This window comes from Ochotona curzoniae, unplaced genomic scaffold, assembly GCF_017591425.1.
Source record: "Ochotona curzoniae isolate NIBS_2020 unplaced genomic scaffold, NIBS_Ocur_1.0 scaffold_1037, whole genome shotgun sequence".
NCBI lineage: Eukaryota > Metazoa > Chordata > Mammalia > Lagomorpha > Ochotonidae > Ochotona > Ochotona curzoniae.
In genome coordinates, this window is record NW_024467083.1 from 30,120,352 (window position 1) to 30,147,071 (window position 26,720).

The 26,720-nt window shown below is 44.4% G+C and overlaps 1 protein-coding gene across 4 annotated transcripts in view; it reads left to right on the forward strand.

Annotated features, from left to right (window-relative positions):
- Positions 1-664: 664 nt before the first annotated feature.
- The window catches only part of PIP5K1A (phosphatidylinositol-4-phosphate 5-kinase type 1 alpha), a 49,980-nt gene continuing 23,924 nt past the window's right edge, over positions 665-26,720 (forward strand). For 3 of the 4 annotated variants that reach the window (XM_040999205.1, XM_040999207.1, XM_040999208.1), the window contains exons 1-3: positions 746-1,186; positions 23,638-23,675; positions 26,544-26,624. In XM_040999205.1, the coding sequence (XP_040855139.1) occupies positions 1,105-1,186; positions 23,638-23,675; positions 26,544-26,624 (201 nt within the window). In that variant the 5' untranslated portion in view covers positions 746-1,104. Of the gene's footprint in view, positions 1,187-23,637; positions 23,676-26,543; positions 26,625-26,720 lie in introns of all 4 variants that reach the window. The other variant, XM_040999206.1, reaches the window with a different exon arrangement.

Genomic DNA, 26,720 nt, shown 5'->3' on the forward strand with positions numbered 1-26,720 from the left:
CGACGGTTTATTCAGGCAAGCCTTCAGGCTTGCCCACTATGTGCCCAATCTGCAGAGTGGGAGGGCCATGTTTCCACGTGCTTTCATGCCCTTTGCAGTATACACCGTCGATGACAGAGAAGGGCAGCGAAGGCTGTCGTCTAGTTACCTTCCATGGCTCCTTTTGGCTCCTTTAGATCTAGTGATCGAGCTGTTAAATATTTACTCAGTCCTGTCACTGTGTCCAGCCTTGACTGAGGCAAGGAAAACATCTATTTTCAACGTCCTCCGAAGGAAGACAAGGCAGGCGCACACGCTGAACAGTCAACAAGGTCGTAAAAACGGACAACGGCAGTTTTTATCGGCATGTGACGTTTTGCGACATTCGACTTGAAATTGGCGCGGAGTGTGCGGAGTTCTTCCCGGGGCTGGGAATTCCAGAGTCTCTCTGGCTCCCGGAGTGCGGAGCGCGCATCGCCCAGGCTTCTCAGCGAGCTGACCCGCCGAGCCACCGTAGGGGCCGTCGGCCGTCCGGCGCGCGCCGGGCTGCCTCACCTGGGAAGGCGTTAGGACGGGAGGTACTCGCCTCACGTGACCATCACAAGTCTCCCCATAGGCTCTGGCTCCTCTCTCCTGCCCACGGAGTGGCCCGCGGAGCTGCCCGCGCGCACGCGCACTGCTCGGATTTCCTCGGCCACCTAAGAGCGGAGCGGCGGGGCTGGGCGATAAACAGGCTGAGGCTGGGAAGGAAGGGGAGGGGGTGTTCGTCGCTTATCTGGCCTTGTTTTCCTTAGACGTGTGCTTTAGTCGTGACAGGGGGTCCCAGCAGGCAGCTTGAGCCTACTCTTCCCTTGTGAAAGGGGGAAAGCAGCCCCTGCGGAAGGCGGTTAAAGTTACGTAGGGGGAGCGAGACGGGAGTTCTCCCCCGTGCTAGGCGAATGGTGCGGCCCTGAGCTGGTCCAGGAGTTGGCTCGAAGAGTCTGAGAGGCCCCAGAAGGGGGGGACGGGAAAGTGGACCTCAGAACGCGGGTTCTGTGAAGAGACGTGGGGAAGATTCGATTCCGAGGAGAGCAAGAGTCCGGTTCAGAGGGAGCGAGGACGCTGAGGGGGGAGGGGGCTGCCAAGATGGCGACGGCCTCTTGTGGGCCGTCGGCGGTCGGGTGTTCAGCCTTGGATTCCGGGATCCCTTCTGGTACCTCGGTCTCAGGTAAGCCTGGCGGGCCGCGGGCAGGGAGGCTCATGAAGGCTGTGGCGGTGGCAGGAAGAGCGAGACTTGGGAAGGCACCTGTGGCTCGGGTCCGTGCGAGGGATTCCCGGGAAGGGGGAATAGAAGGCTGGGCTTTTCGAAAAGAGGACTAGTTTCTGAGCGGGCAGGGGCAGTGGAAGGAAAATGGAGGCCTGTGAAGTCGAGAGGAGCTACTTCGTGGGAGAGGCAGGTCCAGGACGAGTTGATGGATAAAACATGTCAGAGAGAAGACCCGAGACTTAAAAGGGATTGGAAAGTTGTCGGGGTCTTTTGGGTTGCTGGGGAGGAAAGGGGATTGTGAGTTTTGTTGGATGTGAGAGTTACTGGAATTGTATGATTAGAGAGCCCCCCGCCCATCAACACCACTACCACCACCACTGCGTCATTCGTTCGCACTTGGCCCTCACTCCTAGTTGAGCTAAACTGCTTTGGAGAGTGCTCAGCGACGGGAAATAATGAGAAGTTTCGAAGCAAGAAGTTTTGAGGATGTGGGATGTTGTCGCTCAAAGCCCCTCAGAGTAGATGGCGAGGCTGGGATGGAATCTGAAGGTGCAGGAGCGAGGTGGTTTTGGAAATCATGTCAAAGCTGGGGGTGTGAGCTTGCGCTCCAGGTACTGCGGGTGGGGGGACTATTGCATAATAGGAAATGATGGGAAGAATGCTTGGGATGTGTCAGGAAGCTGGAACTTGGGGGAACGGGAGTAGTTAGGAACTAAGGAAGATTGAGGGAGGCCCACAAGGACAGCAACAGATTTTGTGTAGGAGGGAAAATGTGTTTGGGTGGGGGAGTTTCGTGAGTCAGAAACTGTTCTAGAGCTTCCATCCTAGTTGTCCCGCTGTGACTGTTGCCTTTGCGCTGGAAACAGGAGGGGCTGCCAGAGGCTGGGCGCCTTGCTGACATTACCTCAAGGCCTGAGATTGCGTCCTTGCCATTTGGAATTACCTCAGTAGGTGATGATTCCACCTTAAACACTGCAGCTCAAGTGAGAAGAGCTGATAGTCACGAATAGCTTCTTCACAAGCTGTCGTTTTATTTATGTGCTCCTATTTTTAGTTTCTTGAGAGATGATTTTTACCTTTCCTGTGACAGCCTTAGAGGGCCGCAGCAACTCATGTTGCCTCCCACACATTACAAGGGAGGGGTGAAAAGTGATAGAATTTGTATGTATGTTAACTTTTTAATTTGTAACCCATTGCCACTGTTCCCACATCCAGAGAAGAGGGTGGATGGGTGTGGTCTTTAAGCGAACTTTGCAGTGCTGAACTCAGGTATTCTGTTAGAGACCAAGGTCGACCTTTAAAGCAGTGATTCTGCCCCACAGTTTGATTAAGCCTCAGGAATTACCTGCCCAATTAGGCCAATTTAGGAGTCATAAGAAATTACCTGATGTGTCTTCGGTTTTCTTCTGCCTCCTATTTCAGGTATCTTATTAGATACCTGTGTATCTATTTTTTTAAAGATTTATTTTTATTATTATTTTTTTATTGGAAAGGTGGATATACAGAGAGGAGAGACAGAGAGGAAGATCTTCCGTCCGATGATTCACTCCCCAAGTGAGCGCAATGGCTGATGCTATGCCGATCCGAAGCCAGGAGCCTCTTCCGGGTCTCCCGCGCGGGTGCAGGGTCCCAAAGCTTTGGGCCGTCCTTGACTGCTTTCCTGGGCCACAGGCAGGGAGCTGGAAGGGAAGCGGGGCTGCCAGGATTAGAACCGGCGCCCATATGGGATCCCGGGCGTGCAAGGCGAGGACCTTAACCACTGCGCCACCGCGCCGGGCCCTACTGTGTATCTTTTTATGTTTTATGCCTGGTCTTAGGGATGGGCAGTTCTGTTTTGCTTTAAACAGGTCAAATAGTACATTTCAGTGAATTTATAGCTCCTTGACTCTTAATGGTAAATCAAGGTGAAGAATGTCCAAGTTAATGTATCTACAAATCACATTGAATTTGTTAGAAATGAATTTAAGGTTTAAAAAAAAAAACCTCTGGAAAAAATAAGTCTTAAGTGAAAAATGAATTGCCTGGGACTGGCACGATGGTGCTGGCTTCCCTTAGGTAAGTGTTTGAGTCTTAGCTGTTCCACTTTGAATCCCGCTCCATGCTGGTGATCCTGGGGAGGCAGTAGAAGATGGCCTAAGTGCTTCGGCCCCTGCAGTGGTGTGGGAAATCTGGATAAAGCACCTGGCCCAGCCCTGACCTTTCCCTCTACCTCTTATACTCCTGTCTGTCTCTGTGCAACTCTGTCTTTCAAATAAATACATCTTTTAAAAAAAATAAATTGCTTTAGATTACATTTCTTAAACTTTGGTAGACCCTCCTGTGCTTCTTTGACTTCTACTGAAACAACCAAATTAAGGAAAATTCTGAGGATGGCATGTATGCTAAGGTGCCTGTGGCACCAACATCCCATATGGGTGCGGATTCTTTTTGTTATTGCTGTTGCAAAGTCAAACACACAGAGAAGGAGAGACAGAGAGGAAGATCTTCCCTCTGATTCACTCCCCAAGTGACCACAAGCAGGGAACTGGAAAAGAAGCAGGGCTGCTGGGATTAGAATCTGCGCCCATATGGGATCCAGATGTGTTCAAGGCAAGGACCTTAGTCACTAGGCCGCTGCACCAGGCCCCAAGGTGCTGATTCTTGTCCTGGCTGCTCTACTTCCAATCCAGCTTCCTGCTTATGCTCTGGGAAAACAGCGAGAGATGGCCCAAGTCCTTGGGTCCTGCCCCCCCAGGTGGGAGACTGGAGGAGGTTCCTGGCTTCAGATCTGCCTGTTGAAGACATTCAGGGAGTGAAGATCTCTGATTCTGCTTCTCTCTGAATCTTTTCTTGTGTATCTGCATGTTGACTTAGCTTTGAGATTAGTGAATTTTCTAAATTTTTTTCTTTTTTTTTTTGTTTGTTTGTTTTTGTTCATAAGGCAGAGAAGGAGGGACAGAGATCTGTCCACTGCTGGCTCACTGCCTAAGTGCCCACAACAACTAGGGCTTGGCCCTGACCAAACCGGAACCCAGAAACCACTCTGTCTCCTGCGTGGGTGGTGGCACCTCAAGCACTTGAATCACCATCAACTGCCTCCAAGGGTGTGCATTATTAGTAGGAATCTGGATTGGAAGGCCGGTAGAGGAGCCAGAACTTGAACCAGGCCCTCAAGAGATATGAGCATCCCAAACAGCATCTTCAGTGCTGCCCCATTTGCATGACCCAGTACATGTTAATAGATTTTCTTCTTTAAAAGATGTTTTTAGGTATTATAACATGTTTGAGCTAATGCAGGATAGGGTTAGGGCTTTATTTGTGATTGGAGAAGAGTTTGGATGGTGACAAGGGAACTAGGAAATTGGCAAGAGTGATAGTTTGATTTCTTTAGCTGTTAAAGAAGGCTAACCTGGGCCCGGCGCGGTGGCGCAAGTGGTTAAGTCCTCGCCTTGCACGCCCGGGATCCCATATGGGCGCCGGTTCTAATCCCGGCAGCCCCGCTTCCCTTCCAGCTCCCTGCCCGTGGCCCGGGAAGGCAGTCGAGGACGGCCCAAAGCTTTGGGACCCTGCACCCGCGTGGGAGACCCGGAAGAGGCTCCTGGCTTCGGATCGGCATAGTATCGACCCGTTGCGCTCACTTGGGGAGTGAATCATCGGACGGAAGATCTTCCTCTCTGTCTCTCCTCTCTGTATATCCGCCTTTCCAATAAAAAATAATAAAAATAAATCTTTAAAAAAAAAAAAAAAAAAAAAGAAGGCTAACCTGGGAGCAAGTGCAAGGTGTGGGAGCCAGGTGTATTTGCTGAACTCATCTTAAAACTGGTTTCTTGTTCTTAGATGTTTCCCTGAACTCTGCTTCAGTTTTGGTGAAACTCTGAAATTCTAAAGTCATGATTCATTTGTGATGTGGAAAGTAGATGTGAAATGATTGTCAGAGTTCACAACAGCCTGATTGTGTTAGAGAAGCCGTTCATAACCTTAGAGTTCAGAAAAGTGGGGGACAGTCACATTAGGAAGACGTGATTTTGAGGAGTTCCCTGCCTGCGATCAACTGTTATCTAGATACCACTTAAACTATAGCTGGTCTTCTGTACAGTTGACCTGTGAAATACAGAAGGTGCAGTAAGCCCTAATGTCTAAGAGACGTTTAACATCTTTTCTAGTGGAGTAGCTGTCATGCTTGAATTTGGATGAGGCAAATATAAATGAAATCAACTTTTTAATAATTTTGAAATCAGCTTTTTTTTCTTATTTATTTGAGAGAGTTACCCAGAGAGAGGAAGATACACAGATCTTCCGTCTGCAGGTTTCTCCCCAAATGGCTACAACTGTTAGGGCTGAGGCAGACCGAGGCCAGGAGCTTTATTTGGGTCTCCTACATGGCATCGGGCCACACATTTGAGCCATCTTCTGCTTTTCCCAGATCATCAGCTGGGAGCAGGATTGGAAGTGGGGCAGGACAGACACAAGCCATTTCTCATATGGGGTGCCCGTGTTGTAGAAAGAGGTTTCACTCACTACCCACATTGCTGGCCCCATATGCATTCATTTTTATAAGAAGACTTGTTTGCTATGTGTTTTGAAGACAGGCAGATGGTTGCAACAGGCATGACAGAGCCAAAGCCAGGAGCCTGGAACTCCAAGTCTCTTCCTTGGGTAGTAGGGGCCCAGGCACTTAGGCTGTTTTCCTCTGTCTGCACATTAGCAAGGGGCTGGATTGGAAGCACAGCAGTCAGGACCCAAGCTTTATATTCTGGTATGGGATGCTGACATTGCAAATGTTTTTTTTTTTTTTAAAGATTTATTTTTATTATTTTTTTTATTGGAAAGGCAGTTATACAGAGAGGAGAGACAGAGGAAGATCTTCCGTCCAATGATTCACTCCCTAAGTGAGCGCAACGGCCGATGCTATGCCGATCCAAAGCCAGGAGCCTCTTCCGGGTCTCCCACGCAGGTGCAGGGTCCCAAAGCTTTGGGCCATCCTCAACTGCTTTCCCGGGCCACAGGCAGGGAGCTGGAAGGGAAGCGGGGCTGCCGGGATTAGAACTGGCGCCCATGTGGGATCCCGGGCGTGCAAGGCGAGGACCTTAACCACTTGCGCCACCGCGCCGGGGCCACAAATGTTTTTAACTCTCTGCCTCGTAATATTGGTACCTGTGTGTTCATTATTACACTTTATAAATAATGTAGAGACGATGAAGTTTGCTGTGTCATTTCAGCTGTTTAGTGTATAAAATAAAGTTATTTCCTGTTCTCCATTCCTATATTTGAACAGTGGCACTTCTTAATAAAATCAGCTTTGATGAGGTGCTGTTAACAGTGCCAAGGTCTGTCAAGCCAGTGTTCGGAGATCTTGTTTCTTTATCTCTGGTTGAACTGCATGTGGACCATCAGAGCATGAAATTAATCTATTTTATGCCCCTTTAACTAGAAAAAAAGGTGAAGAGCTTCTGTTTTGGAGAGCTAATATAAAGTCAGTGGAAGGGTCAGAAAGGCAAGTTATTATGCTAAGGGTTACATTGCTCCTCTGAAATAGTAGCCTTGTGATAAAAATCACGTTAGTCCCCCAAGTAAATACACTTGAAACCTTATATCGACAGGAATGAGAGCTCCCTCACCTTCTGAGTAGGACGTTTCGAAATGGTCACTACTGGACCTGACATCGTAGCCTAGTGGGTAAGTCCTCGCCTTGTGTCTGCCGGAAACCTAAAGGGGTGCTGGTTCTAATCCTGGTGGCCCTGCTTCCCATCCAACTCCTTGCTTGTGGCCTGGGAAAGCACTGGAGGATGGGACACTGCACCCATGTGGGAGACCCAGAAGAGGCCCCTGGCTTCAAATCAGCTCAGCTTTGGCTATTATGGCCACTTTTGGGGAATGAATCAACAGACAGAAGATCTTTCTCTGTATCTCCTGACCTGACTTTCAATAAAAATAAAAATACAATAAAAATATCTTTTTTTTTTTGTAGAATGTTCTTCACTATGAATTTTCTTTATTTTTTTATTACAACTTCTTTAGAGATTTATTTATTTTTATTGGAAAGGCAGATATACAGAGAGGAGGGGAGACAGAGAGGATGATCTTCCGTCAGATAATTCACTCTCCAAGCGGCCGCAACGGCTGGAGCTGAGCTGATCCCAAGCCAGGAGCCAGGAACTTCTTTCCGGGTCTCCCATGCGGATGCAGGGTCCCAAGGCTTTGGGCCAACCTTGACTGCTTTCCCAGACCACAAGCAGGGAACTGGATGGAAAGTGGGGCTGCCGGGATTAGAACTGGCGCCCATGTGGGATCCCGGCGTGCTCAAGGCGAGAACTTTAACCACTGTGCTATCACTCTGGGCCCAATTTAAAAAATCTTAAAAAAAAAAAAAGTCACCGTTCACCTTTGTGATGTTCATCAGAAGCAGGTGATTTGGAAGGAGATCCACACTGCTTTTCTTGGTCATCTCCCCCCCCCCCCCACTCCCCGCTTTCTCTCCCCGCTGCCAATTGCTGAAGGAAACCCCAAAAAAGACAGGATTGTAGTATTTTTGCCTGATATGTTTTTAGTAGAGTTAGCTTCATTAATTTCATCACAAGTAAATTGTTCTGTATTCTGGAGACTTCAGTGGTAGAGGTACTTGTGGGTGTTGTGTCCCCACTTTTGTGTTTTTTTGCTTATTTTGTGTTAAGATTTGTTTGTTTGGGACCCTGTGTTGCGGCTCAACTAGCTAATCTTGCCTTTTCATCACTGGGATCCCATGTGGGAACTGGTTCATGTCCCTTGGGACCCTGCACCTACTTGGGAGACCCAGAAGAAGTTCCTGGCTCCTGGCTTCAGATTGGCCAGTTCCTGCCATGCGAAACTTGGAGAGTGAACCAGCAGATGGAAAATCTTTCTCTCCTCTCTGTAAATCCTGCCTTTCTAATAAAAATAATTTTTTTTTTTATCTGAAAGGTCGAGTGGCAGAGAGAAAGAGAGATCGGTCTTCTGATTCAGTCTCCAGTTGTTCATGATAGCCAGGGCTGGGTTGAACCAAAGCCAGGAGCCAGGACCCCATCATTGTCTCCCACATAGGTGTCTGGAACCAATGCGTTTGAACCATCGCCCAGGCTGGGTTGGAAATGAAGAGTAACCAGACTGCAGCTGTGACTCTGAGATAGCATGTGGACCTCCATGCAGTGACACAGTGCCTTGCAGTCTGTTTTCTTTGTGTATAGTATAAATTACTTGTAAGCTGATCTGTTGTTTTGCTTTTAGGATTTGTTTATTTATTTGAAGGGTATAATTAAAGGGAGGGAGATAGATCTTCCATCAGCTGGTTGACTCCTCAAATATCCTCAGTGGCCAGGGCTGGGCCAGGCCAAAGCCAGGAGTTACTTCTGGGTGTCCCGCATGGGTGGCAGGGGCCATCTTCTACCACTTTCCCAGGCCATTAGCAGAGAGCTGGATCAGAGGTAGAGCAGCCAGGGACATGAGCTGGTACCCAAATGGGTGGCTTTACCTGCCATGCCTCAATGCTGGTCCCATTCTTCTCTTCTCCTCTACTCTAATGAAAAATGAAGCAGTATAGATCATCTCATTGTACTGAGGAACTGAAATTTGCAAGTAAAATAGTGGGCTTTGCCCTTGTCCTGGTCAGAATATTACCAGATACCATTTTGTTTGATATTTTATTGTAAGTAAGGAGAGAGTTTTCTGTTTTCTCTCTCCACAGGGGAGTTTTAGCCTCCCTCCCTTTTATTTTTTTTGATAGGGCTGTAACAGCCAGAGCTGAGCTGATCCAAACCCAGGAGCCAGGGGTGGATCTCCCACGTGGGTGCAGAGCATCCTCGACTGCTTCCCCAGGCCACAAGCAGGAAACTGGATGGAAAGTGGGGCTGTTGGGATTAGAGCTGGCGCACATATGGGATCCTGGCGTGTTCATGGCGAAGACTTCAGGCGCTAGGCCACCATGCTGGGCCTTGTCATTATTTTTCATTAGTTACTCTTGTTGCTTCCTAAGTCCGGAGTCATTTATAAAGAACTAGTCATTAGCTAAATCCTTGCCTTGCAAGCACCAGGATCCCATATAGGCACCATTTCATGTTCCAGCTGCTCCATTTCCCATCCAGCTCCCTGCCTGTCGCCTGGAAAACAGAGAATGGCCCAAAGCCTTGGTATCCTGCCACCCATGTGGGAGACATGGAAAAAGCTACAGGCTCCTGGCTTTAGATCAGTTCATCTCTGGCCATTGTGGCCATTTGGTGAGGGAACTAACAGAAGATCTGTCTCTCTTCCTCTCTGTAAATATGCCTTTTCAATAAAAATAAAGAAATCTTAGGAAAAAAAAACTCTGTTAATCAGAGAGGAGAGAGACAGAGGAAGGTCTTCCATCTGCTGGTTCACTCCCCAAGTGGTTGCAATGGCTGGTGCTGAGCCGATCTGAAGCCAGGAGCCCCATATTCTTTTCTGGGTCTTGCAGGTGAGTGCAGGGTCCCAAGACTTTGAGCCATCCTTGACTGCTTTTGCAGACCGCAAGCAGGGAGCTGAATGGGAGCAGAGCCACCAGTATTAAAATTGGCAGCCATATAGGATCCTGGTGCATGCAAGGCAAGGACATTAGCCACTAGACTACAGCACCGGGCTCAAGAGCTACTATTTTATTATCATGTCTTTCTTTGCTGATACAATGGAAAACTATAATCTTGATGTGAGCTGGTTAAAGGGGAAGTGGTTGTTTTATTCATCAAGCTACACATTTTCCCTAGTAAGATTTTGGAGTGTTTTTTTTTTTAAAGATTTATTTATTTTTATTGGAAAGGCAGATATACAGATAGAGGAAGAGAGACAGAGAGGAAGATCTTAAGTCTGATGGGTTCGCTCCCCAAGCTGCTGCAATGGCTCATACTGAGCCAATCTGAAGCCAGGAGCCAGGAGCTCTTCTGGTCTTTCGCGCAGGAACAGGGTCCCGAAGTTTTGGACCATCCTCAACTGCTTTCCCAGGGCACAAGCAGGGAGCTGGATGGGAAGTGGGGCCTCTGGGACTAGAACCAGCACCCACATGGGATCCCGGCGTGCTCAAGGTGAGGACTTCAGCCACTATGCTATCGTGCAGGGCCCAATTTTGGAGTATTTTTGCTTGAGGTAAAGATGGCAACAAGATCATTGTTTACTTATTTGAAAGGCAAAATTACATAGTAAGAGAAAGGAGTCAAAGAAGATCTTCCATCTCTCCTCCATGAATAGCCAGCAGCATGGTCAGGTCTCCTATGCAGGTGACAAGGGTCAAAGCCATTGAGCAATCCTCTGTTGCTGTCCCAGGTACATTAATTAGCAGGGAACAGCCAGGACTCAACGTAATGCCCATATGAGATGCTGGCATCATAGGGAGCAGCCTAACCCGCTATGTTACAGGTTTGCTCCCCACCCCCAAATAGCCAGGACTGGGATTTGAACCAGCATAAATATGTGTTGCAGGCATCACAAGCAACAACTTCATAACACTTACCCCTAAATTCATGTCTCCTGTAAGTTTCTTTTTTTGAAAAAAGAGTGATTTCTGTATTTTAATTTGAAAGGTAAGTTTACAGAGGGGAGAGACAGGCTTTTCGTTTACTGGTTCATTCTCCTAAGGGGCCTGATAGCCAGAGCTCGGCTGATCCAAGCCGGGAGTCAGGAGGCTTTCTGGATCTGGCACATGCATGCAGGGCTTCAAGGACTTAGGTAACTCTCCACTGCCTTCCCAGGCTGTAAGCAGGAAGCTGGGTTCAAACTGAGCAGCCAAAACACGAACTAGTGCCCTTATGGGATGCCGGTGCTGCAGGGTAGAAGATCAGCCTGTTGAGCCAGGGCCCCAGCCCCTGCTATAAGCTTTTAATTCTTTGACCGTTTTCTGTTTAAAATAAACTTCCTTTAAATCTCAGCTTCTCCATCATTCTTAACTCTTGTCTCCAATCATTTTCTTCCTCTTGTGAAATTCCAGTCTGTTTATTTGTAATGGGTACATACGGTATGTATTCATTTATAACCATTTGATTCTTGGAGCAGTTCCCTGAGGTGATCTAAGCATCACTTAAGGAATTTAACGTATCTATTTGTCTTGTTTCTTTTTTTCTTTTTTTTGGTTTATATTTAACAGAGCAATATAGTAGGAACCTAGAATAAGCACTGTTCCAAAGGATTGATGAAGCTGACAGGGTATGGCTCGCAGAGGTCGGTTAAGGAGGGGTGAACAGGGAAAATTGGGTTAGAGAATGAGAAAATGGGGTTTGTTTTAATTTTGTTTATAGGGTGGTTAGGTGTGTTACCTTTTCTATGGTTCTTTTCTTTTTTTTTTTTTTTTTGGTAGTATACAGTTGTTTCAAAGTGCATTTATTGGGGCCCTTAATGTTTATTATGATATCATTAAAGCTGGGGTTTCTGTGCTGAAGTATGCCTGTCCTGATCCAATAAAATCTGTTCATTGTTTTTTCAAGATATGCAGAGCCAGATATGGAAATAGAGTTGGGAGGTGGCCATCTGCCAAAAATCTCGAATACCTCTTGGCCATGAGTGGTTTATACAGGAGACTCAAGTCTTTTAAGGAAGGACTTGAGGGTTTTTTTTCCCCTTAATAATTCCAAGCAGTGTTTTGTTGCCAAGTGACGTATACTTGAGGCCTGTGAAACATAAAATTTACCTTTGTAGAACTATAAAGAGATAGATTACAGAACTATCTAATTACTGTAACTGTTTCATTTTCCAAATTAGAAAGCAAGTGTTCAGAGATACTAGCTGTAAAGGTGCTGCATGTAGACTGTGTTATGAAAGTAAATATTGATAAATCTGCTGAGTCCTTGCTCTGTTGTTTTTAGTTACCCTGAACTGGGATGAGGACTAAAAGACCAAACTGTTTTTGAACATTTGCTTCTAGGAGCGTCTTGCCTTTCTGACTTTCACTGGAAAAAAAGAAAGCTACCATGAGTTAGCTTTTCCCTGAAGTGTGGCTTGGTTTTTGTAATCAGCTTGGTTCATGGTTCAATATTGTGGTGATGGTACAGTTTTTTAAGCACTGTTGCTTAGAGCTTTGTGCTCAGTAATATTTTTCAGGAGGCAGGCTGACATTTCACATACATTTCTGAGTATTTGGAGAACATATTGTACCTCTCACCTGCAAGGGTGTAGATAGGAAAGCATTCAGTAGTGTCAGTTAACTATGACCCCGGAGATTGCTTCTGATCCAATAGCTACAACTGGGTTGGTTTAGGTTTTATTTTTTGTGTATGTGTATGTGTTTGGGAAATACTTTGGCATTTTTGTTTTGTTTTTCTTTTAAATAGCTCAGAGTTTGCATTTTGCTTTCAAAAAGCACAGTTTTTTTTTTTTTTAAGATTTGCTCATTTTTATTGGAAAGTTTAGATTTTTGGAGAGAGAACGAGATGCAGATCTTCCATCTGCTGGTTCACTACCCAAGTGGCTGCAGTGGCTGGAGCTAAGCTGATCTGAAGCCAGAGGAGCCAGGAGCCTCCTCTACTGCCTTCCCAGGTGGCAAGCAGGGAGCCAGAAGGGAAGTAGAGCAGCCAGGATATGAACCAGCGACCATTTGGGATTCTGGCGAATGCAGTGTGAGGACTTTAGCCACTAGGCTATCATGCTGGGTCCTCTGTTGGTGCTCTCAATGTAGGAATTATTGACATGTCTCTGTAGATCATTGGTGAGTCTTTGAATTGATCCCTGGGATATCTTCTCTATGACCTGTGGAGATAAAACTCTAGTTGTTTGGGGAATGTGCATGTGACCGGCCTCTGGTGTTGCCAGGTTATATGTGTATTTCAAACGCTGCAGTCAGTCACACACTGCTGCTTAGTTTCTCATCTGGTAGATGATGTCACCTCCTCCCTGACAGAAATGGTTCTGCTCTGGAAAGCACAGGGAGAGGCTCTGCTGTGAAGGCCAACTGTGTGTTGTTTTATATGCTGCAGGGAAAAACAAGTCGCTTCAGATCTGTTCACCATCTGAAAATATCTTGGTGTAAGTTATCTCCTTTCAAGGCCAGCTCATCCCTCCCTCAAGTTTGCCTTCTTCGTACTTCTTAGAGTTATGCTGATGGTTCGTCTCTTCACGTTCTCTCCTTGCTTTTGATAATAAATTTGAGTGTCCAGTGGTTTAGTAACAGCAAGCAAGCTTGTGCAGAATCACAGTGGTGTCTTGACTAGTGTCCAGAAACCAGCCCTTTTAAGTGCCCTTTTCACCATTAGCAATTTTGAGTGGGGCCAAGGACTAAAATGAAATGCTTTCCATGACAGAATTACTCAGAAAAGTTTTCTGTCACACAGTATGATGATTCAGTTCTATAATTTAGCAAGAATTGATAAGGGTGTTTCCACTTGGGCATTTTACTTAGCTGGTTCTGAAATTATTTTAGCCTGCCCTGAAATTATTTTAGAACTATTAGAGATTTCCCAGCTTATTTTCATAATTCTAAGCTAGAGTTTTTTAAAAAAAATATTCTTGAAGTCTTGGCATCCAAAAATGCTATGAATTAGGTGTGCCTGTTTATAAGAGACCATTGATATTTAGAAGGGACATTGTTGCGTCTTGCAAAGTGAAGCTCTTGTATGTGAACCTCGCGTCACAAATTTGTTTTCAGTTATGTGGCATCTCAAAGTAATATGCAAACTTATCTGGACAATAAGACGCTGGACTTTATGCTAGATATGTGTTTGCAAGGAACGAATCTCAACTGAACTTGAACTGTGGTTATGCATCAAGGTGGAGGAATCCACCATGGGGGGAGGGGTATGGGAGGGGTGGGGGGGATCCCTAGTGCCTATAAAACTGTATCACATAATACAATGTTAACAACAATAAAAAAAAAAAAACACAAAATCAAAGTAATATGCAATTGAGAAAGTGTGTGAGCAGATAGGACCCTGCTTGGTTAAGGTTAGAATTGTCAGTGCCGTTCTAGGCCATTTTTCAGCTTTGTAACATTGTGATGTGACTATATGAGCTTGAGTTAATGTGTTTGGGGAAGGTGGTGGTTTATGTGTGGGACTGTTACAGTGGTTTGCTGGGGAAAAAAGGGCTATACAGCAACGAATGAGAATAAAGTCATTTCCATGTATTCTTTCTCTTTATAAAATAATGTATGCATTAAAATACTTGTTACAGAAGTATTATGTAGTAAAAGGAGAATAGACCGAAGTTACAAAATTAACCTAATCTCAGAGATGGTTGTATTTGACATTTTCATCTATATATAATGAGTGGGCTTTTTTCTTTTGTGTATAAATACATGTAAGCTTGTAGGTGTCACTTTGTTTTTTCCATTTTAAAGTTTAATATGACATTCTTCCTAATCATAAATATGCATAAAATAATGCTTATATTATTCCTTATTATAATTATACCATGACTGAATATAAACAGTGTCTTTTTCATTAGGTTTCTTTTAGTTTTAATATCTATATTAATAATTGTGTGCGATACTGCAATGAACAATTTTGCTAATCTGAACTTATTGCAGAGTGGAATGATTTGCAGTATAAATGTTGTGACCACTCAGTTTTTGTGGAGGATTTCCATCTCATTTTTTGGACTTTACCTGGAAAATTTTATTTCACATTATAGCTCTTGGAATCAATCAAAGTTCTACCTAAGACTTTATGCTTATTTCCTGCTATAAGCAAATAGAACTCCGAAGCAAGTGATAACTACCTGTTTTTCCTCATTAGGTTTCAACTTTCTGTGCTGTGGGCTCAGCCGTAAGAGAGGTAGATCTGATGCCTATCTGTGCTGAAGAAGCATGAGCTCCTGCAGTAACTGGCCCTCCTCCCCGTAACAATTGCATACTTTTGTAGTGGCAGTGCTGATGTCTTGGCAAACATCATTTAACCATAGCACAGCATTCATATCCCTTTTCCCCTCTCCAAAATATCTTAATATTGAAGTATCTTTTCTCACATTTTCACAGTATGAATCGGTTTTGTTTCCTTTAGAATTTCTCTCTGACTTTTGAGTTTTAGTAAGCTAGTCTTTTTTTTTTTTTCAAGGATTTATTTATCTATTATTGGAAAGGCAAATTTACAGAGAGAAGGAGAGACAAAAAAAGATCTTTTTTTTTTTTTAAAGATTTATTTTTATTATTTTTTCATTGGAAAGGCGGATATACAGAGAGGAGAGACAGAGGAAGATCTTCCGTCCGATGATTCACTCCCCAAGTGAGCACAACGGCCGATGCTATGCCGATCCGAAACCAGGAGCCTCTTCCAGGTCTCCCACGCGGGTGCAGGGGCCTCCCACGGCTTTGGGCCGTCCTCGACTGCTTTCCCAGGCCACAGGCAGGGAGCTGGAAGGGAAGCGGGGCTGCTGGGATTAGAACCGGCGCCCATATGGGATCCCGGGCGTGCAAGGCGAGGACCTTTAACCACTTGCGCCACCGCATCGGGCCCAAAAAAAGATCTTCCATCTACTGGTTCACCCCCCAAATGGCTGCAACAACGGGAGCTGAGCCAATCCCGAGCCAGGAGCCAGGAACCTTTTCCGGGTCTCTCACACAGGTTTTAGGCTGTCCTCTTCTGCTTTCTCAGGCCACAAGCAGGGACCTGGATGGGAAGTGGAGCAGCTGGGACTTAACCAATGCTTATGGGATCCCAGTGCATGCAAGGAAAGGATTTAGCCACTGGGCCATTGAGCCAGGCACCAGTAGGCCTGTCTTAGTTCTTCCTTTTCTCTTTTTGTTATTCCTGTTTCCTGTTATTTTTCCTGCACTCCCCACTCAGGTTTTTTTTTTTTTTTTTTTTTTGAGGGCGAAAGATTTGTTTATTTGGAAGTCAATTACAGAGAGAAACAGAAAATGAAATCTTCCATCTGTTGGTTCACTTCCAGGTGGCAACAATAGCCAGAGGTGGATCAGGCCAAAGCCAGGAGCATTTTCTAGGTCTTCCACATATGTGTATGGGCACAAGAAATTTGGGCCATCTTTCACTGCTTTCCCAGGCATGTGAGCAGACAGGTGGAGAGTATAGAAGTCAGCACCCATATAGGATGCTGATATGGCTGGTGGCAGCTAATCCCACTAGGCCACAGTGCTGGTCCCTTCCATGACCCTTCCCACCCTGTAGATGATATTTTGTAATTCACAACAATTGTTTTTATTTAGAGCATTTGCCATATGTTAAGTCTTATATGACTTAATTGAGATAATTCTATAATGGTGAATGTTACTTCCACATTTTATGGATAAGGTAGCCAAGGCTCAGAAAGCTTTAACCACCCTTGCCAAATTTGCCTGTTAATAAATGTTGCGTCTGGTGGTCAAATCTGGGTATTCTGATTGCAGAGCCCACATTCCAGCCCACTGTGCTTGTTTCTGCTTCTCTTTGCTAATCTGAAAGTCTGTATGTGAACTAACTTGACTTTAAACTAGAGTAAATATTTGTTGCTGAATGGGTACTGTCTGAACCAGAAGTCCTTGGTGAAGGAGAGAATAGTAAGGAAGGGAATTTTCCTTTCTAGTTTTAGCCATGCTCAAAAAAAAAAAAAAATTCTGAGGGTAATGTGGAATTTTTGATCATTCTTTTAGAAAATATTTTAGACATTTAATGTGAACTTTTCCAGTCACCGACAGTGCTTTTGTTTTTAATTAAAGCAAATCATAGTCCCCCATACATGAAAAAGAAAACTCTACACCTGAGATAAATGAAGGATTTCCCCCAATATTAAAATTGTCTTGGTACAAAGACTGGAAGGTGTTTTTTGCTACCAGTTAGGACTTTAGGTCAGACTCCAAGTATGAGACTTAAAATGCCTCTCTGACTGGCATTTCTGTGTTCACAACAAAGACAGTTTCATTGAAAGAAGAGAGGCACCTTCTACCAGGGACATTGATGGCTGTTGCTACGGGAGAGGAATATTGTTGTTTTATTGCTCATTTCATTAAGAGGAACTGAAGGTGGAAGGCTGCATTCTTAATTCTTTATTTATGAAAATGTATCTGTGAAAACTCTTTTCTTTCCCAGGGGAAGAAAATAGGTTTACAACATTGTGGCTGGCTTGGAGCCTCTTGTCTCTGTGTCACTCTAGGTGGTCAGAAAATTTTGAAAACAGTAGATGATTTAGAAAGAAGTTAAAGTAGAGGTTAGGAATGCAGCTTCCAATTTTGGTTCTGTCAGTGTCTTTGCTTTGTGATGTTTGATGGCCTTTAACCTCTTTGTTCTTCTGTGTTCCTGTTTATTTAAAAAAAAGAAGCATTGCGCTAAAAAATTTCAGGCTTTTTGTGAATTATTTTTCTAATATAAATGATGATTGCTTTGTTATAGGTTTGTTTGTTTATTTATTTTTAAAGATTTATTGGAAAATCAGATATACAGAGAGGAGGAGAGACAGAGAGAAAGATCTTCCATCCACTGATTCACTCCCCAAGTGAGCGGAACGGCCGATGCTATGCCGATCCGAAGCTAGGAGCCAGGAACTTCTTCCAGGTCTCCCACACGGGTGCAGGGACCCAAGGCTTTGGGATGTCCTTGACTGCTTTCCCAGGCCACAGGCAGGAAGCTGGATGGGAAATGGAGCTGCTGGGATTAGAACTGGTGCCCATATGGGATCTCAGCACGTTCAAGGCGAGGACTTTAGCCGCTACGTCGCACCGCCAGGCCCAAGATTTATTTTTATTGAAAAGGCTGGCCACTGCCTTCCCGGGAGCATTAGCAGATAGGAAGTGAAGTAGCTGGGACTTGACAGTTAATCGTATATGCAGATACTACATGTGCCGAAGGTGGTGGCTTAACCCATTATGACACAGTACCACCCCCTCTGTATTCTGGTTTTATTCATAGACATTAAATCTCATTCTTCTTGAAAAAAAAATGTGGCTGATGTTGCCTTGCTGAGTTGGGTTAATTTCTCTTTTTTTGCTTTTGTTCTTTCTCTCATTGTCCCTTCAACCCCCCAGTGACTTCCTGTACTTATACAAGAGAAGGCTTGTTTATGCAGTACTCTTCACGTTTGAGTTCCACAGGTTTCATCAATAGATAATTTCTTTTTGGCAGAACTTTGGACCAAGTGGTCAAACCTTAGCAGATGATACTGTTTCCCGTACTTTTACTTGGCCCCTCTTCATTGGGTTTTTGGGTGAATGCTGTTAACAGTGACATTGGTAAATAAACAGTTTTTTAAGTGTTTGTTTATTTTTATTGGAAAAGCAGATTTGTAGAGAGGAGAGATCAAGGGAAAATCTTTCATCCACTGGTTTACTCCCCAAGTGGCAGCAAAAGCTGTGACTGAACTAATCTGAAGCCAGGAGCCACATGGCTACAGGGTCCCAAGGCTTTGACCCATCCTCTGCTGCTTTCCTAGCCACAAGCAGGGAGCCAGAAAGTGGAGCAACTGGGACACAAACCGGTGCCTATATGGGATCCCAGTGCTTGCAAGGCAGAGGATTAGCGAATTGAGCATTGTACCAGGCCGAACATTTATAAAATTATCTAATTATTTTCTCCTTTATAGTTGGTTGGATCTCTTAGGTCTGTCAGTGGCTACTGGAAGTGGGGCTCAAGTCCCACCCATGTCCCTTATTCTGACATTATTTACATGGAAGTACCTCTGTTTCAGCTATAATACCTTTGGGACTAATCCCATTTTTGGAGTTCCAGACAGCAAACTTGTTAACAAAGTTCTGCTGATTGCAAATACTTTAAACAGTGTATCTGTCAGCCCTAGAACTCTGTGTCTGTGTGATAAAATTAGAAAAGGTAGCCAAGTAGAACTTTCTTTTTCTTTTTTTAAAGATTTTATTTTTATTATTTTTTTTATTGGAAAGGCGGATATACAGAAAGGAGAGACAGAGAGGAAGATCTTCCGTCCGATGATTCACTCCCCAAGTGAGCGCAACGGCCGATGCTATGCCGATCCGAAGCCAGGAGCCTTTTCGGGGTCTCCCACGCGGGTGCAGGGTCCCAAAGCTTTGGGCCATCCTCGACTGCTTTCCTGGGCCACAGGCAGGGAGCTGGAAGGGAAGTGGGGCTGCCGGGATTAGAACTGGCGCCCATATGGGGTCCCGGGCGTGCTAGGCGAGGACCTTAACCACTTGCGCCACCGCGCCAGGCCCCAAGTAGAACTTTCTAGGTAATGATGAAGTTCCATATTAATCCTCTGCCTTGAAATCACTTATCTGCGTTTTTTCGCTTCAGATGCAAGGCTTATTTTTAGGTGATGTTTCTTCTTGGTTCTACCAGGTCCCTTCCAAATCCTGACCTCTTACATAAAAGATGAGAGGCTTGGTGGTGATAAGAGATTCCGAAAAATTGGTGGTTTTTTTTTTTTTTTTTCTTTTCAACAGAGAGCACACTGACTTCCTAATTGAGAGTAACTCGTTGAGTAGCTGGGTATGTGCACATGCATCTGATTATGTTGGACAAGCCAGCAGGGGGGTTTGGAAAGAGCCAGGTGCTTTGAGTTGCGTTCTGCAATTTAATGTTGCAAGGTGATTGATCATTGAACCTGCTGGGGACCCAGTTTTGTCCTTGCATTTGAAATCACACATAGCATTTGTCTAGTACTGTATATAGAAGAGTTCACAAAGCACTTTGATTTAGCTTATTTAATTTAACCATTGTATAAACCTTCTAGAACAGGTTATTTTTAGGGACAAGCCTTTTTTGAATTGAACAGCAAAGCAACACAGAAGTGAAAGACAGATATCTTCCATTCACTGACTCAGTCCCCAAAGGACTACAGAAGCTAGGTCTGGGCTCAAGCTAGGAGCCAGGAATGCCATCCTGATCTTTCTGAAACCCACACTCCAGTATGGGACGTAAGTGTTGCCAGCAGTAGCATAACTCTGCCACAGTGCCGGCCCCAACTTTAATTGGTATCCTCAGCTGAGCAGCATGAGTGGCTTCCTGTGAGGTGCTTGGTTCTGTCTGTGCTGTGGTCCACATCCAAGCTCTCTTGGCACAGGAGTGTGTCCAGTAACCCCAGACGTCCATTGGGAGGAGCTCAGGTTCCAGGATCTGTGTGCCCTGTTGTGATAAAGGGGGCAAGTCAATACTTAGACTTAGCTAGAAGGTTGTAAGACACAAGAAGTTTGACTTCGCCAGTTACACTTGAAATTCTGCAGTAAGCCATTAAAACTTTTAACAATAAGTCCGTTTGGGTTTATTGTTCCTTGAAAGTTTCAGTCCTAATTTATTTAGCTAAAAATGTCCTATTGAATATAAATCTTCCTAGAAAGCATGTTAGATGATTGAACTCTGCTGAGAGGAGTAGCAGTAAGAATTAATCTGCTTTTCTGATCTTCATGGTCCATTTTATGCAATATATCTTCCTAATAGCTAGTTGACATTTTTCTTGTCTCCATTTTTGGGAAAAGGAATGAAAACCATCTGTTAATTTTTTTCCTGCTGTGACATATTAGTGGAGAGGAAACTTAGCTGCTCTGTTTAATGGTGCCATAAATGCCTAGTGTGTAACCTGCCTTTCTTTATTCTTTTTGAAAGATTTATTTTTATTACAAAGTCAGATATGCAGAGAGGAGGAGAGACAGAGATCTGTTCAATGGTTCACTCCCCAAGGGTCCCAAGGGACCACGACGGCCAGTACTGAGCCGATCTAAAGCCAGGAACCTAGAGCTTCTTCCAGTTCTCCCACATGTATGTGGGCCATCCTCGACTGGTTACCCAGGCCATAAGCAGGAGCTGGATGGAAAACAGGGCTGCTGGGATTAGAACCGGCACTCATATGGGATCCTGGCGCATACAAGGTGATGATTTTAGCCGCTAGGCTACCACACTGGGCCCTTTTCTTTCATATCTTTCTTTTTTTTCTTAAGATTTATTTATTTTTATTGGAAAGGCATATGTACAGAGAGGAAGATCCTCCATCCAATGATTCACTAACCAAGTGACCACAACTGCCGATCCAAAGCCAGGAGCCAGGAACTCCTTCCAGGTCTCCCACGCGGGTGCAGAGTCCCAAAGCCCTGGGCCATCCTGCACTGCTTTCCCAGGCCACAAGCAGGAAGCTGGATGGGAAGTGGAGCCACTGGGACTAGAACTGGCGCCCATATGGGATCCTGGTGCATTCAAGCAGAGGACCTTAACTGCTATGCCATTGCGCCAGGCCCCCTTTCATTTCTTAAGCTTTATTAATTTTACTTGAAAGAGTTATGGAGAGACTCATTTCCCATCTGCTGGTTCACTCCTAGATGGTCACAGTGGCCAGAGCTGGGCTGATCTGAAGCTTCTTCCGGGTCTCCCACGTGGGTGCAGGGTCCCAAGGCTTTGGGTAGTCTTCAACTGCTTTCCCAGGCCATTAGTAGGGAGTTGTATCAGAAGTAAGCAGCGGGGACATTGGCACACATGAAATGCTGGTGCTGCAAGCAGATTACCCTTTCATTTTACTTAAAATACAGAGATAAAACTGGGGAAACAGATCTTCCATCTGCTGGTTCACTCCCTAAGCTGCTGCAGTGGCCAGAGGTAGGGCAGGCCAAAGCCAGAAGCCTAGAATCCATCCAGGTCTTGCATTTTAGTGGTAGGTCTCAAGGCTAGGCTGTTGTATGTTGCCATTCATTGGTAGGAAGCTGGATCAGGAACAGAGTGGCTAGGGGCTTAGATATGGACGCAGAATCCCAGGTGGCAGTTAGTTGCTGTGCTAAATAACTAGCCTTGGATTTCTTTTCTTTAAATGGCGAATCTTTATTTCCTTTGAATAATCTGTATAACCAGATCAAAGTGATATCCCAGTCATCTTTTTGAAGATAAAGACCGATGTTCTCCAATGTGGGAAGCAGGGCAGGGAATAAAGTCTCTCTTCCTGAGCTGATCATGTGTCTCCAATGTGGTCATGAAGATTACAGGTGACAAACCCCTGGGAGTTCATTTAAGCTTTAGGTAGATTTTCTGTAGATGTGGTCTGTCTGTGCGCCTTCTTTCCTTTTTCAGATTTTATTTTTTGAAAGAGTTAGAGAGGTGGAGCGTGGAGGGGAGGCAGATCTTCATGCACTGTTAATTCTCTAAATGGCCACTTAGAGCTTTGGCTTGGCCAGGTGGAACTGGAGTCTGGAGCTTCCTCTGGCTCTCCCATGTGAGTGCAGGAGCCCAAGCACTTGAGCCATCTTCTGTGCTGCTTTTCTAGGAACATTATTAACAGGTGGGATTGGAAGTGAAGTAGCCAGGATACAAACTGGAACTCATATAGAGTGCTGATGCCCCAGTCAGTAGCTTTCTCTGCTATGCAACAGCGCCAATCCCAATACATGTGGTCACTTTCTAAATATGTGTATTCTGGAAGCTTTTAATAAGTTCAAGTAAAGAAAATGTCATCAGTAATACCTGTGAGAATTTTGCGATTTGCTAATTTAATTTACGGATTTATTTTGATCAGAAAGTCAGATTTACAGAGAGGAGAGACAGAAAGGTCGTCCATCTGCTGGTTCATTCTCCAAGTGGCTACAGTGGACAGAGCTGAGCTGAGCTGAAACCAGGAACAAGGAGCTTCTTCCAGGTCTCCCACGCGGGTGCAGGATCTGAAGGCTTTGGGCCGTCCTTGCCTGCTTTTCTAGACCACAAGCAGGGAGCCGGATGGGAAGCAGGGCCAGAGGGATTAGAACCAGTGCCCATAGGAGATCCTGGAGCATGCAAGACGAGGACTTTAACTACTAGGTTATTGCGCCGGGCCCAATACTTGTGAGGTTTAACAAACTTTTTATATAATTACAGTGAATAAATTTCTGTTGAATTTATAGCACAAATTAAATAAGGATGTGGAAGTGCAGAGTTGATTTGTCTATACAGAATGCTTTTTCATAATTTTGATATTTTCTAATACTTAGCTTTTTTTAAAAAATTAATTTATTTTTATCACAAAGTCAGATATACGGAGAGGAGGAGAAACAGAGACAGATCTTCATCCAATAATTCACTCCCCAAGTGACCGCAACAGCCAGAACTGTGTTGATCTGAAGCCAGGAGCCAGGAACTCTTATGGGTCTCTCATGTGGGTGCAGGGTCCCAAAGCATTGGGCCGTCCTCGACTGCTTTCCCTGACCACAAGCTGGGGATTGGATAGGAAGTGGGGCTGCCAGGACATGAACTGGTGCCGCCCATTTGGGATCCTGGTACATGCAAAGCTAGGACTTTAACCACTAGGCTTTTGTGCCAGGCCCTGTTGTTTTAACTTTAAAGGAAAAATTAATATCTCCAGTGATTCTTGGTAGCTGTTCCTCTTAATCATGATGATAATCAAATGAACTCCTTTGACATTGATGGATAAATCATGGGATTACATTTCCCAGGGAAGATGGGAACACTTAGGAAAAAAATTGGGGCTAGCAAAAGAAGAGAATACGCATATAATCTCTGTGTATAGGGAGTAAAAAAAAAGGGAAAGTTACCCATAAATTCATACTCAGACTCCTGTTTCATTGCTTCATTGAGCACATGTATATAGGCTTATAATTTTGTTTTGTGTTTTTGTTTATTTGCTTTTAGCAGCAGCACCTGGAATTAAGAAACCTGTGGCACCTGAGGTGAGTTTTATGATACAATGATTATAGAAAGTTCAATCCTGTGATAGAATATTTGCTTATAGAATCTTGATTATATACCTTCTTAAATCACAGGAAGCTTGACAAAGTTCTTTTGTCTTAATAGCCAAGAAATCATCTAACTTTAGTTCTGCTATGGTTTATTATATATGTTAATATCATTTATGGGGGCCCAGCATGTTGGCGTAGCACACTAATATATCACCCATTTTTTTAAGAGACTTATTTTGTAAGGATTACTTTATTTTTATTGGAAAGTCAGATATACAGTAAGGAGGAGAGGCAGAAAGGAAGATCTTCTGTCCGATGATTTACTCGCCAAGTGAATGCAATGGCTGATCCAAAGCCAGGATCCAGGAATCTCCTCCATGTCTTCCATGTGGGTGCAGGGACCCAAGGTTTTGGGCTGTTGTACTCGACTGTTTTCCCAGGCCATAAGCAGGGAGCTGAAAGGCAAGTGGGACTGCTGGGATATGAACCAGTGCCCATATGGGATCCTGGTGCTTGCAAGGCATGGACTTAGCCGCTAGGCTGCCAGGACAGGCTCATTGCCCCCCCCCCTTTTTTTTAAAGGTTTATTCATTTATTTATTTATTTTTATTGGAAAGACAATTTACAGAGAAAAGGAGATACAAATAGCTTCCATCTGCTGGTTCATACCCTAATTGACCACACACCCGGAACTGAGCCGATCCAAAGCCAGGAGGCTCCTCCAAGTTCCCCATGTGAGCACAGGGTCCCAAGACTTTGGACCATCCTTTTTCTTTCTTTTTTTTTTTTTTTTTCTGATGCAGAAAGCATTTTTTTTTTTAAATTATATTTTGGCAATCTTTACATTGTTGATTAGGGTAAAAAGTTACAAGGGCTAAAGGGAATATTGAGGAGAAGCCCCACCCAGTCTCTCACCCACCCCAGGTTCTGGATGTAGGGCATGCTCCGAGATCCTTGCTCAGGTGGTTGGACCATCCTTGACTGCTTTTCCAGGCCACAATCCTGGAGCTAGATGGGAAGCAGGGTTGCCTGGAGAGGAACTGGTGCCCGTTATGGGATCCCGGCGGATACAAGGCAAGCATTTAGCCATTAGGCTATCGTACCAGGCCCGATATCCTTTTTTAATCTTGCAGAAAACCTCAGTGAGTTACGCAGCTTTCCATGTTTTACAGATAAAAGGAGTGAGGATTATAAATTCTGTAACTTGTCCAATGTCATGTAAGAAAGTAAATTACTAAAAGTGAGATTCAAATTAAGCAGTCTGACAATCTCATTTTTGTGTTACTGCTTCCTGTTTCACATACTTTTACTGAATAGGAAGAACAACTTTTAAGTACAGGAAAGCTATTAGTTCCCCAGATTTCTTCTTTTTAAGCAAAATAATTTCAGCTTCATTAACTTGGTTCCCGAAGAGTGTTTCCCAATCCTCTCAGTGCTGACCCGTCTCCTGTATGTATTTCTGGGTCTCAGATTGCTGACTCTTTTGGACCAGGATAGCGGAACTTGAATATTAAGTTTAAGATTGTGACATCCGGGCCTGGTGCAATAGTGCAATAGTTAAGGTCCTTGCCTTGAACATGCCGGGATCCCATATGGGCACTGGTTCTAATCCCAGAAGTTCTACTTCTCATCCAGCTCCTTGCTTGTAGCCTGGGAAAGCAGTCGAGGATGGTCCAAAGCCTTGGGACCCTGCACTCATGTGGGATACCCGGAAGAAGTTCCTGGCTCCTGGCTTCAGATCGGCACAGCACTTGGGGAGTGAACCAGTAGACGGAAGATCTTCCTCTCTGTCTCTCTTCCTCTTTGTACATCTGCCTTTCCAATTAAATAAATTGTAAAAAAAAATTGTGACATCCTGTTTTTTCTTCTACTCGTCATTTTGCCTGTGGCTTCCTCTTTTCCTAAGTATTAAGCTCATGAAGAGTGGCTCTTCTGGTGCCATCTTCGCTCTTGGGAATAATCTAGATTCTGCTGTACTGGTCTTACTCCTCGTGGCTCTCAGAGGCTGTCATGTGGGCAGGGAGCAAACCCAGTGTCCCAGCCTGTTTTTGGGCTGTATAATTATTTGATTTGCCAGTGGCTAAATTATTCCTGCTTCTGAATTCATTTTGAGTAAATAGATTTGAGTTTGGGTTGAAGATTAGAGGAATAGTAATTTCTGAAATCTAGTGCATGAAAAAAGAAAAGGTTTATGAAAGTTTATGAAAGTTAAATTTTAACATACTTTGTTTTTTTGTGAACTCTGATTTTTAATTTTTTTTTCTGGGTCTGCCAGAAAGCTCCTTCTTCCTACTTTTTATTTATTTTTAATGACACTCATGTCTGTTTTTTGTGTCATTTTTCTGAGGTCTAAAAAAACATTAATCTTCCTGACTTTTCTTCTATGATCTTATAGTCACTGTGTATTTGCATGGGTTGCATCTTCTAAGCAATTTATACTTTTTTTAAAAGATTTATTTTGTAGACAGAGAAGAGTGAGTGAGAGAGGGAAATATCTTCCTTTACCTGGTTCACTCCACAAATGGGCACTCCTCAAATGGACTGGACCTAGGTGAAGTGGATAAAGCCAAGAGCTTCATCTGGGTCTCCCACATGAGTGGCAAGATCCCAATTACTTACCCTCTTCTGCTGCCTTTCTAGGTGCACTAGCAGGGCACAGGATCTGAAGTGGAGCAGCAAAGACTCAAACCATTGCTCATATGAGATAGTGTTGCAGGTAGCATTTTAGCCCACTGTATCGCAATCCCAGTCTGTTTATGAATGTTCTTAGTATAAAAAGGCTTTGGTTTGCTATACCATCACAGTAACTGATGATTATGTGACACTCTATACCAAGTAACCTTGACTTTTCTTTTGTAGGTTCCCTATACGCCTGGCATGACCATCAAGAAAATAGGCCACCGAAGTGTTGATTCCTCAGGAGAGACAACATATAAAAAGGTATGTAAGAATGAAATCCTCTGTTTTATTCTAGGAACTCAGTGGGGACAGCACTGTGTCTTTGTTATTCTGTGCATCTGTCACCTTTTGTGGTAT